This window comes from Egretta garzetta, unplaced genomic scaffold (assembly GCF_000687185.1).
Source record: "Egretta garzetta isolate BGI_Z169 unplaced genomic scaffold, ASM68718v1 scaffold844, whole genome shotgun sequence".
Lineage (NCBI taxonomy): Eukaryota > Metazoa > Chordata > Aves > Pelecaniformes > Ardeidae > Egretta > Egretta garzetta.
The window spans coordinates 250,182-263,442 of NW_009259559.1; the positions used below are offsets into that span (position 1 = coordinate 250,182).

General features: G+C 35.3%; 1 protein-coding gene across 5 annotated transcripts in view; it reads right to left on the reverse strand.

Moving 5' to 3' along the window:
• Window positions 1-13,261, reverse strand: part of SNX13 (sorting nexin 13) — a 63,209-nt gene that overhangs the window by 34,002 nt on the left and 15,946 nt on the right. For all 5 annotated transcript variants that reach the window (XM_035893236.1, XM_035893235.1, XM_035893237.1 and 2 more), the window contains 6 exons: window positions 12,787-12,899; window positions 7,227-7,329; window positions 3,030-3,119; window positions 2,495-2,616; window positions 639-760; window positions 392-493 (listed from right to left, as the gene is read on the reverse strand). In XM_035893236.1, coding sequence (XP_035749129.1) covers window positions 392-493; window positions 639-760; window positions 2,495-2,616; window positions 3,030-3,119; window positions 7,227-7,329; window positions 12,787-12,899 — 652 coding nt within the window. Of the gene's footprint in view, window positions 1-391; window positions 494-638; window positions 761-2,494; window positions 2,617-3,029; window positions 3,120-7,226; window positions 7,330-12,786; window positions 12,900-13,261 lie in introns of those variants that run through there.

A 13,261-nucleotide genomic window follows, 5' to 3' on the forward strand; every position in this document is an offset into this window, starting at 1 on the left:
CAAAAGAAAGCCAAACTCCAAGAACCAAAAAACTATCTCCAATGTATTTTCCTTATTCAACATATACAATGTTTTTTTGCCCTCCTTCACATTTTGCCCAAAAAGATAAACTGATTTTTTTAATGAAGACTATGGAGTAGTGATAAGAAAGACAGATATAACAAAAAGCAGTAAGAACCTGCAAAGCCATCCCCTGCCTCCCAGAAAACACGTTTCTACCTTTAAACTTTTCCAATGAAAAGAGGAATAGCTACATGTGAACATGATTATAGTATAGCTTTGAAAGTCACATGCTAAGATTTCAGTATATTTTACATTGTTAACACAATTGTTAGTATTTTAATTTAGTCTGTTATATTAAAAATAACTTCAGAAGATAATATTGAGAGACCTTCTTCATCTTTGGGAGAAGTGCAGACTAGATCACGACAGACTTCTTTTTCCATTTCAACTTCAACCTCAAAGAATGTATCTACAAGTTCCTCAGCTTGACCTATACAAAAGAAAATAAAAAGAAACATACTTTTTTTGTAAAGATCAGAAACTTGAATTATAAAATAAAGCTGACTATGTTTCACACATGTAAGATACCTGCCTACTCAGACTCAAAGCAAAAAATACTTAAATCATTACGTTACCTTTCATCTGATCACCTTTCTCTGCTATTCTTTGCTGAGCTTTTCTGAAAACTCGAAGATGAGTGCCAAAGTCATCAACAAGTCGTGTAGTGAAATAAGGCTGCCAGTCTGTTTCCTTTGACCTATCAGAAAAGGGCATCCATGAAAATGAATTATTTTATCCCGAATACAAAGAACAATAATACATTTCTACTTCTCCTTCACCCCTGCCAAGAACCACACTGATAGTAAACACGGAAAAGCGAAAGAAATAAATCAAATAATCACCTAGTCACTGAAAACAAATAAAAATATTGTGAAACACCACTCTCACACCACATTAATATTTATGCTTGATTTACTTTAAGGTCAACATTAATATCTGGAAATAGTGTCTGATTCATGATATTGTCAAATATCTGTGAAAAATCCTGATTAAACAGTCTATGAGTACCTACAACCTAAAACTAAAACACTCCCCAGGTCTTTTCCAGCCATACTTTTGATCATTTTGGAAGGTACCTGAACAAATAATTTTCTTCCAAATTTACAGCATATGCATGAGTGAGAAAACACACATTTCATTTGAAACTACAAGCAACCTAATATTATCAACAATTGATTCCACAGCTTGTATGAGAGATTGTTAGTGTGAATCTCCAACAATGCACATAAATTTGCGTCAGAAAATAGTCACTGTTAGATCCACGTAAAACCATTTCACTAGTGGTATGAAAAAGATGCAGGGATAGTCTTGTGATGGCCATGCCTTTCAAGCCAAACTAAAAAGACACTTGTGAATTATAGGTTTAATCAGCCAGATGGTACTGATGGCTTTTACTCTGCACTAAGTATACCACAACCTGAATTCTCTGATACCTGCTTTGTTATACCAGAATCCTTCCACAACACTTCCTTTTTTGTGTTTATTCCCTCACCTGCTCTTTTTCCCCCCTCAAAAAGAGAGAAAGGGATAAGGAACTCAAAGAGATGGAAGCCTACTACAAAAATCTGGATATGGAAATAAGAAGTGGAGCTGTCAACCAAACCCATCAATAATCCAGATCCACCATCTGCACAACGAACCGATCATATAAATACACTAGGTGGCAGCCTTACATCATTCTTCCAAACGTGGAACTTTCAAGGGAAAAAAAGAAAAATCCCACTGTACTCATTCTCTCTAGAAACTCACAGGGTATATGAAATTAGAGATGACGGTACTAATCTAAGACTGCTACTGCTATATCCAGCTACAATCATTATAAATATAGACCATCTTCTCTTTAACAACAACAATCAACTTCTGCAGCCCTGTGAAACCAATTTGATTTGTACAGAACACAAACTGCACGAGTGGTGGTTACTTTTGAAGAGCTATAGTACTGTAGGAAAAAAAAAAGATTACACTGGCTATAACTTGACCTGTTTTGACACAAACCTAGTGCTTGATACTGTTCAACGAAGTAGCTTCACCAAATAGACAAAACCACCAGAGGTTTTTAAAAAGAATGTCACATATCATTGCATTCCCCAGATTACTACTCTTTTGAAAATACTCATTGTATTCATGCAATTCAATGCTTAAGTTGCAGAAAAAGAGCTATTTGGTAATTTTAGACATTAATCAAAATTCTGAAAAGGCAATTTTGCAAAAGACCATGACTACTAACATCATCTCCGTTCATTCCTTAAGGGATCAGCAAAAAACTGTAGTTCTTAGATTATGAACCTAAAATTTTACATGTCCTTTCTGTAAAATGCACTGAACTATGCCAACAGATTAAATTTAATCATTTAACTATTACCATACAACCCACAGAGGTATTTGTCCACTTGCTTAGACAGTGCATTGATGTAAATACAAATAATCTTACCTGGCAGAAAACTGAACAAGTGCATACTGAAGAGCCTGCCTGATTTCCAGAAGAAACGATTCATCATCACTTAGTGTGTAATACCAATACTGCACATAGTCTCTCAGGGAAAACTGGATCACCTGAAATTGGAAAGGAAAAAAAGAAGGATGAACTAATGAACAAAAGCCAACAAAATATGAAATAGCTTTTTGTGCCTGCTAATGCAACAGCAGTCTTCTCAAGAGGCTAACACAGTGAACCATAGTCCCCCTACCATTATGAAATTGTAAGTGAAACAATACAACTCACACACTGAAGCCTCTTTTTCGTATTGGCTTACATGCATTCACCACTGCTATGCTGACAAACTATTATATACAGAAAACAGACTCAACTATTGCCCAATATCCTGGCCCATCTTCAATGTTTTCACTTACCACTCTCAAATATGATACAATTTTTCAACTTCTATTTGTCTCTCAAATACTTAGAAATTACATAGCCAATTCTTGCAAAAATAAAAATAGGTTAAATAGTCTTGGTTAGAACTTACCTGTTGCAAAGGCTCATCAATTATATTTGCACCCGTCAGTCTTCTGTCAATCTTAATAGGTCTGGCTTCCCGTTTCATTTCTTCTATGCACTTGAAAGAGATTAGGAAATGTAACTTTGCAGGTTTTAGCTATAATTAAAAATCAGCTCTACTGCTTATGATATATGTACACTTCCAGTAACAGCTTTATAAACAACATTATCCCTATTATTGTAACTTATAGAGTAGGGGAGATATAATCATAGAATGGTTTGGGTTGGAAGGGACTATTAAATGTCATCCAGTCCAACCTCCCTGCAATGAGCAGGGACACCCTTAACTCGATCAGGTTGCTCAGAGCCCCATCCAACCTGGCCTTGAATATTTCCAGGGATGCAGCACCTACCACCTTTCTGGGCAACAATAACATCTATATTTCTTTATCTCTATTAGTAAATAATGGTGAGGAACTAACCTGAAAACCTACCTCTTGCTTACTGTAAAGGAGCAAGTTTGGTAAAATACTAGATCAGAAGGAAATAAAACTCAAATAGTTATAAAAGGGGGGGAGGGGGGGGACGACGACACACACAACAGCAGCACAAGATAGTTTGTGAGACCTCAGTTCCATACTTGATGAAAAAATTCTTGTGCAACCTCAGGCAGGTAATTGGTTCAGTTGTTTGTTTTTTTTTTTTTTCTCTGTTTCTTTATCCATCTCAGTTTATTCTATATGCAAGAAGATAAATTGCTTTTTTTTTTTTTACCATTTTTACTATTTTTTTACCATTGCTACTTGACAGACAAGTCTTTAAAGAGTAATTGATGAGGGGGTAAAAAATTATTTTATAGAAGGACTTGCAACTCAGAGAAGTTAACTCCAAGAATGACTTCATGAGAACTGACTTTTGGCAAGTGACATACTGAAAAAGAACACCCTTTATCAGTGCTTCTCTGAGTGGACTAATACAGTGTCTTTCTACAAACTTAAGAAGAAATCTCCAATAAACTCCTTTATTCTCACAGAAATAACAACCCAATACTATTGTTCAAAAAAAATTTTATTCTTTGATCTAGAAAGTTACGACTGTCAGAAACACGGAACTGCCAAAAGCCATAAATTAAAAAAATAATAAACTGTATGTCCAGTGTTTCTGTTCTACGTGACTTTCCCTAAGTAGCTCTCATTCAAACCAGTTAACAGTGCATGGCAGAGAAATACCTGAGGCCAGAAAACATTCCTCCTACTACTTAACCAACTGTATCACAACATAAAAGTATTTTGTTGCAAAATTCTGTGTATTTTTTAACTTAAGGGAACGGTTCAATGCTACTTTAATATGAATAAAGCTGACCCATATTCAAACAATACTCCACAGCTATACAGTAATGAATTTGCAAAATATTTTTGTCTTGACAGTGTCAAAAATAAAAAAAAACCCAAACAACAAAACTGAACAATTAAATATTTTTTTACTAAGCATAGCACAGTTCAAATTGCCAAACAAAACTGTTACAAGAGTTGTGAAGTTTGAGGGCTGCATGCATAAAACCACATTTGGAAAACACAGAAGAAAAAGAAAAAAAAAAAAAGGAAGCAGCCAGAAGAAAGAGAGAGAGGGACACACAGAGAATACGCAAGGTTACTTGGTAAAAATCTGAATGTTCATAGGCTCATAGGATTCAGGTTCGGGTCTGGACTTCAGGAAGTCATCTTGCCCAACCTCCTGCTCAAAGCAGAGCCAACTATGAGGTCAGACCATTCTTCCTTATTCTTTCTTCTCCAGTGAAATGTTTATGTACACGCAGTATAATGTCATTTGCTTTTGGTATGTCTGAAGACATCTACAATTTAGAGTATCTGCTTTTATTTCATTGCAGCTACAATGGCTGACTGTAGTTCTCACCTGGAAAGCATTGCTGGTTTTAAGCCTGGCCTTCCAGACACTGACTTAGAAAACAGACTAAAGGAAGGACCCAACTCACATGAAGAAAACTGTCCTATTCAACTGTCACTTCATACACAATATTAGTCTGACATACTCTGCCTGTATTAAATCATTAGTTAGGAAAAATGAGTATCACTTTTTGTTGCTAAATTTGACATCTACTAACTTCATTTTAAGTAGGTAGGAAGCACTTATGAGGAACATGGGCCATGCACTCCAAAGTGAGAAGCAGCACCGAGTAAGGAAACCCAGGCTCCACAAACACATAATTGCAGTTACTGAGTAGACTTCAGACTTCTGCTTCGCTGCACTAATAGGTATTTTTAAAGGCCTTTTCTGAAATTGTGCTAGGTAACTGTTAAATATGAAAAATGCCACTATTTCTAAATCACATACTTGCAGTCGCAGGCTTTCATGAGTGGACAAGACACAGGGGTTTTACATGTCTGCGTCAAATCCATAACATAGCATATGACCAGTTGACTCAAAATAAAGACATTCAGAGACTAGTCAGGGATCAAACATGTAACCAGCACTTCTAACAGTGATAAAAAACTTAGAGCAATTTGGCAATATCATACCCAGCCTACAGAAAGTCCTTGTCTTTTGGATGAAGCATAAGAAACATCAATTATGATAATAACCGGACATTCCACACTTCTGTTCAAGTTGGATTGAATCCATAACATTCATTGAAAATGGCATTCCAGTTAACAGTTCAGAAGGCTCTAAACTTGCGTTTCATTCACCAGTATTTTAATACAAACCTGCAGACAATCGTGTATCTTACAGAGCCAATACATTATGGCATCATCAAGTATGCTCCTGACACAAAAGTTATATAAAATAGACTTAAACTTCCCTGCGTGTATGCAAACAAACAAACAAAAAAGCAGAAAGGTAAATAATCTTTTATCAAACTATTTCTCCTTAATGTGAGGCATTCAATATATATTCGCTAATAAGTATAATAAGCAGCAACCAAGGAAATCTATCTGCACCAAACCCTGCGTCTGCTACATTCTACACCATTTCCATCCACAATTTTGGTGCTTGAAATAATAACTAATTTCCTTTAGATCAAGCATTTGAACATTCATCTTACCCTAAAAAAAAAAAACCAAACAACTAAAAACCCTCAAAACAACCAGTAAAACTGAATGCCTTTGGGGTAAAGAGTTTCTTATAAAGAACCTGTATCATCAGATTACTTCTCAAAATATAGTATCACAAAAGAATTTAATACTGAGGTGAATTCAGTTTGTACTCGATTCATGGAAGAAGCATAACCTATACACTAGCCACATGAAAGAATATTCATTGTTCGAGACCACTTAGGGCCAAAATAGGTTTTAATAGGGCCACTTAGGTTTTAAACATGAAAATAATTTCAAATTAAAAATATTACTTTCCATTAAAGGTAAGACAGCAGAAATTTAATACAGAAATGGCAAACGGGAATGCCAAGCAAACCATACATTTGATTTTGGTTAGGACTCATCTCTTCTTGCACTGCTACTGAAAAGCTCAGCTAAACTACCTAATGCTATTTTAACACAGTGGCAAAAATACAGAACACTATTGTAGAAGACAAACAGATTTTAGTTGGAGAACAACTTCAAAGAGCATTTGGTAAGCCAGCTAAAAATAAACACCTTCGTACTACAAAACTTAAATCCAGAGATTAGTCAAGACAGGTCAGTTGAGAAAAGTGATGTGTTAATAATCCACACTCAAATCAGAAGTCAAACTACTGAATTTGCAAGGATTACTCTTTATTAAGAGTTTAATCTTCTTAGTTTGGCAAGCAACTTTCTGACAACAAACAATCAAAAGCATCTTAACTGGAGAGACCACAGATCCAGTGATGGAAGAATCCTAAATAGTTGTGACAATCTTCCAAGAAAAAGCAAGATGGAACTACCACTCCCTCCCAAAAAAACCAACACACACAAGTACTCTAGAAAGGAATGGTTTACTAATTCCCTCACAGAGAGCATTGGCCAGTTACATCTTACTCATTTCTCATAATGAGGCCAGAAACAATACTTGAAACAAACTTTCCATAAATCCTTAAAAAGCTTGTATTTCAAAAAGGAAAAATCTCGCATTTCACTTGCACATTGCAGCTGACTTAAAACATAAGAGCAGGCTCATTTACCTAGGGAAATTGGTACAATTCTTAGCTTAAAACTAGTTATTAGCGTTATCCTAATTTTCAAAGTTATAAAATCCAATCTAGAAGTTAAGACCAGTAAACTCTCCTTACCTTAGGGATCCCAACTGATGTACAAGGAAGAAACGAATGTTCACACTGCTCAAGGTATTTTTCAGAGTTGCTTTTTCCAAATAAAAGAGTAACCACAAAACCCCTAAAATAGAAAAAGACCAGTCATCTTTCCCCCCCCACTTCACAGCAAGTTATAAAATCACAATATATGACAATTCTCACCATTTACTCTCCTAATACAGTGCTCTTCCATAGCGTAGCATGCTGCTTAAAATAACTCACACATTACTAAGTATGAAGTTTCCCAGTCTTGTATCATGAGTCTTGACATATTCTTATCACACAGCAGATCTATATAGCACAGTCTGTACTACACAGCCTGCTGCATGAGAAAAACCTGTGACGGCATGCTACCTACGCTCACAATCATTAGCACACAGCAAGAGGGGTACAGACATAAGCTGCTCTGGTTGTATTTATACAAAGGTTCTTCTCCTTCAACACTATGAAGAAAAACTCTTTAGAGAGCCATTTAGGCCACTGCATTGTGGCATAAGCCACAAAAACACAAACCAGGAAGAAACTGATGTAATAAGCATAGCAACTGATTGCATATATTTAAACAAGAAATAATTTCAACTGGGGACTTACTTTAAGCTGCAAAGAAAAAAAAAAAAAGAAACCCAAACCACCAAAGAAACCCCCCCAACTCCCCTCAAAATGGTAGTCCTGCCAGGCTGCATGAGAACAGAGTCAAGGGAAAATTCTAGAGGACAACTGAAATCAAACACAAGGTGTTGGGGTTTTGGAGGGTTGTGAGTTTTTGGGGGTGCTGGGTTTTGGGTTTGTTTTGTTGTTGTTTTCTTTTTAATTAATTCAGCATATAAAGTCTAAATAAATGCACTCCCAAACCGTTTAGAATGTTAGATCAGAAATTCATAGTCTTCTTCCCTCACAATTCTACAATGATATTTAAATTACGACTTATAGTTACAGCAGGACAGCAGTTAATTCTATTATTCTTCTCTTTATGATCTAACAAAGGCATAAGGGAAAAAGCAACCATTACAAATAGTTCAACCTTGCCACAACAATAATTTCTTTACAGCTTATGATACTAGGGCACAAAACCACATAAAGCTGGTTTTACTAAGAATTAGATGAAAACCTAAAGGCTGTGCCAATTAGAGCATAACCAAAGTATATAGCCTTTGAAAAAAATCAAGCATTAAAAAAAAAGATAATATGAAGTTACTGCTGCTCAGACTAGCCTTGGGATGGCTAACCACACATAGCTTTTTAAACAAATTTCAAAGCATTCAATTTAAAGGCCAGCTGACCAACATTTGTGGCCACAGAAACTCACAAGGTTATTCCAGGCTTGAAACGTGCTGAAATAACACATTCTATCAGTATAGACTGCTGATGATAAACAATACTCATACTCGTATAATTACAATAAAATTCCTAACCAAGTAAAATATGCCATTTGAAGGTCTTAATTCCCAAACTGGGAACCATTCTTTCTAAGTACTCCGGAGGCTCAGTAACTCAGAAGCAGGAAGGTGGTCATTTATACTTGAAAAACTCCAGAACAAAAAAAACCAAACACACACACCAACAACAAAAACACAGCCCACTACACAAAATTATTACTGGTAACTTCATAATGCGTAAGAAAATTTTACTTGATACTCTGATCCTCTTACAGCCATCTGTATGTGCCATACATGTGTACTTTCTACATACGAGGGCAAAAAATAAAAGCAGGTCTAACAGCCCTTCTGCTCCAGATACTTCCAGACAGCTTTAAAATCGTAACACCAATAGTGCTAGTAGCATCAGAATTCAGTTCAAGGACAAAAAGTTGCTTAGAAAAATCTCAGTATTAGTTTCGCTATGCTTAAAAGTTAAATAATGTTTTGGTTTGGGGGGAGAGGGTTGTTGGGGTTTTTTTAATTATTACAAAGTTTGGGTTTTCTTTTATTATCTACCACCTTGCTATTAGAAACCTCAGTCTTCCTTTAAAGATAACAGTATACCCAAAATTCTTTTTTTTTTTTTTTTTTTTTGTTTTTGGCCAAAAATCACTTTTAACTTCAAATATGTATCAGCAACTTAGGGTAGTGTAAGAAGGGGGGAGGTTCTTCCCTTCTTTTATTCAAAATAACTAGGTATATATTATACATCTGTTTTCTCTCAAACGTTACGACATTTCTAAAGTTAATGATTTATTAAAAAATACTAATATGCTACTAAAGTAATTTAAGTATATGCTTGTTTTCTTAAATGATTAAGTATTTTCATTTTTAACCTAGAAATGGTAGGAGCTTCTGCCTCTATATCAGAAATTAATGCATTATATTCTCTAATTTAAGATCTTGTGTGCAGTAGAGGGGTATACATTGCCTGACCATTCAGTGCAAATGCTCACCTAATTCATCAAGAGGATATTCAACTCAGTAAAGAAATCACTTTAGTCTTTTCTCTAAATGAACAGAGTAGAAAAAGGAAAAGACTGTATTTTACTTAAATTTTTGTTATTAAGTTTTTCCAAAGTTTATTGGAAGACCAGCTTTTCACAGGGACAGATTAACAACAGAGCAAAGGTGACATAGAAAAATGAAGTCCACAGATTTATCATTCTCCCATCAAGTCTGAAAAGTAACATCCTTAGCTGAATGCTTTGTGAAAGTCAAAAAGCAGCTTCAGAATGGCTCCCGGTTTGGTCAGCAGTTAAAATCATCAGTGTAGGCAGCCAGTCACATATACATGGATGTGATTAAGTATCAGTAATTGTGGTTTTTGATGACAGAGCAAATTCCTTTAAAGAGCAAAGCATTTGATGGTCCAAGAAATTTCAATTCTCACAACATTGGAAGCCTAAGGCTGTTGGCAGAACCTCAGTTCACATTATTTTAATTTTACTTCCTTAGGATTGAAAGAGAGAAGGAGAGAAAGGTAAGAAACATACATGGTACAAAGAAAAGGCAGACAGTAAGACAGGCCCAGCACTCAGGTTACGGGGTTAGCACCAATAAAGTACAAGCAAAAAGTATTTCATTAAGATTAACACCTTGTAATAGTCTTGGCTACATGGGTTAAAGAGACGGTATCTATCTTTTGCCTCCTGCTTTTAGTGGAAAGAGCTGGGTTCCCTAAGTGATGTGTTACCAGATCCCGAATTGAAGAGACGTGTACTATGAAAAAAAAAAAAGGCTAACATTTTATAAATCAGCCTTGAAACAAAAACTTAAACAAAGACAACTTCTGATTTAAAGCTTTTATTCATACACACAAATGGTTTCAGTACCCTTCCATGCACTCAACAGTACACTTAATACAAGCTATCTGTGTAAGAGGAAATGCACAATTAAGAGTAAATCAAAAAGAAATAATTAGCACATAACAGAAGTGAAACCATATAAAGGGATGGATTATGTTGATACAGGTATGGCATCAACATTGTTTTCCTTCACAACTCACTGGCGTATACTTTTAATGTTGAGGTCAATACTAAGGGTGAAAACAGCTATGATTCAACATTTTCTTTTTTTAGAACTGCAAAATGGGATGGAAGTGGATTCCCAGCTAGTGCAAGTCAGAAACTATTGATACAGGCCACTGTTTTGCAAGTATAAGTTAGAAAACTGCGTGCCAAATTGGATAAGAACTCCAAGTTTCAGCATAAAGATCTACCATAAAAATCCATGTCCAAAACTGTTATTTTGCTCCAGGTAAGGGTACGGTAAGTATTAGGAAACTCCTATAATCATGAACCAAAATGAGATTTTTATTTTCTTAATTTATATAAATGATGTTATAATATATAATTGCTAATCATAAGTGAAAAAGTTATCTCATAACATTAATTTCTGTGTTTCTAAGAGAAACAGGACCAGGAATTTTGTCTAACTCCATGGGAATTAATTCAAAAAGAAAAAGCAGGCAAGCATAATTTAGACATAAATCTACTTGACCTAGTTAGCACTCACGGATCTGTGTGCTGAACATTAAAATTTAAAGTAGGTGTGTCACTTTGAAAAAGATTAACAGTATCTAAAAGGGCCAAATCACTGCCTTAGCCAAGAAGATGTGTATGTTAAAGTAATGAAGTAATGACATCCTACTGGAAGGGCTGAGACTTCATATCTATCTACGTAAGTGCATAATAGGAAGAAGGATACAAATTTTGCTTTAACAGACACGCTATCACAAGATGAATTTAGTCTTAAGAAGATCAATGTTCACTGACTCACTACAAAAATGAACCAAAGCCGCAAAAGAATCACAGCAGAGGTATCAGACCTGACTTGAGAATAAGTGAGCTCAGGCAGTCTTAGGGTGGCAAACTGTAGCTGACTCCAGACATACTCCATGAGAGACTGCTTTGACTGTTAGCTTTGAAAAGCCAAGCAACTGAAATTGAGCAAGAAGGAAGGTTAAGCTTTTAAGAAGTTTTTATATCCCACATTATTTTCCATACTGCAAACACTAAAGAAGTGGTAATACAAAACAAACTCTTGCTCTTTGAGCGAACACTTTGCCTTTTGCCCTGGACAAGCAGCCAGCAAAATATGCCAATTATATATGTATGAAGACTTAACAAGACAAAAGCATTTTACTTAAAAGTTAGTTTAAATCCTCACTTTAGTAGATTGACTATTCTGATTTCTCAGAGACGGAATTCAAGTTTAATACAGTTGAAAACCAAGCGCAGCAGCTCTAATTCTAGCCACTAAACTCTATTACTGTATTTTTTGATGAGACATACAGGAATATATGTACATGCTGTACTGTATCCAGTAAGAAAGTTAAAAGGGTGTTTCAAAGGAAGGAAAAATAACATTCATGATAGCTTGAACATGCCATTAGAAGTCAAGCATGTCTTGGAGAGCCTATAACCGTTACTGTCCTGCAGATTAGTCTCATTAGTGAGAGGAAGGAGGTACTAATACATTTAGACTTGGCATTAAAAATAAGTTTTAATGGCTACAAGGCAGACATTATAATATACAATGTAATAATGGTGCTAAAAACTATAAAAACATCACCTGTTTGCTCCCTTCCTGTGTACAGATGAAGTATGAAATGTCTACAGCTGCTGAATTGATCTACTTGTTCAAGATGTAGCAAAACGCAGCATCATTTCCAGACACCCAGGAAAACACCCACTCACTTTCCTCATGAATGAGCTATCTTAGGTAGGAAAATGAGATTGTGATAAGGGGACATAATTACTTAGTAAGCACCTGGGAAAAGAACTGACACAGTAATATAAAGTATGAACTGAAGTTAACATTGGGTTTATGCTAGTATTTGTCCTCCAACTCCCGTTATAAATACTTTTTTTTTTTTTAAATCAGAAATCTTTTTTTTGCCTGGGTGAAGGAAGTAGAAGTGCTGTTCAACAGTGAAAAAATTGCTTTTGATAAAATTGAGATTTCAAGAGAAAAAACTTGGCTCAAACAGCTGCCCAAATGTGGAAATATTAATTACATAAAAGTCACTTCAGATTTTCAGAGCAAGCTATTTGCTAATATACATATTAAAATTTTACTTTCGTAGTAAATTATAAAACACTAAGTAGTATACTTACCCACCCACAAAGCAGAGGATATAAAATGCAAAGTAAAATATAGCGAAGGGTCCAAAAGTTACTAGGAAAAGCACAACGCCAAGACTTCCCCATCCCCATATGGAAAGACTGGTCTGTAAACAAGAACACACAGAAAAGGAATAATTAATATGACACTCATACAGCTTTAAGTCTCCAAAGCAATATTTGTAGTTTCTACAAAGTTTGGTACATTTTAACCAGATATGAAATAAGTTTTGCTTGATGAAATAAAAATTATTTTTTAAAAGCATATTGCTATCAAGTTATACTGTGGGCTAGTAGTCCAGTTTAACCAACATTAGAACTTTTTTTTTTTTTTCCAAATATTGTTACTCATCTCTCACTTCAGATGCAACTATCACCCTTTGAAGCATCATTTCTTTTTCTTCTCTATTCTTATTTTGTGCACTTGTTTCTTGTGTTTCTGCCTGCTCCCCACCCCCTCCACCCCCCT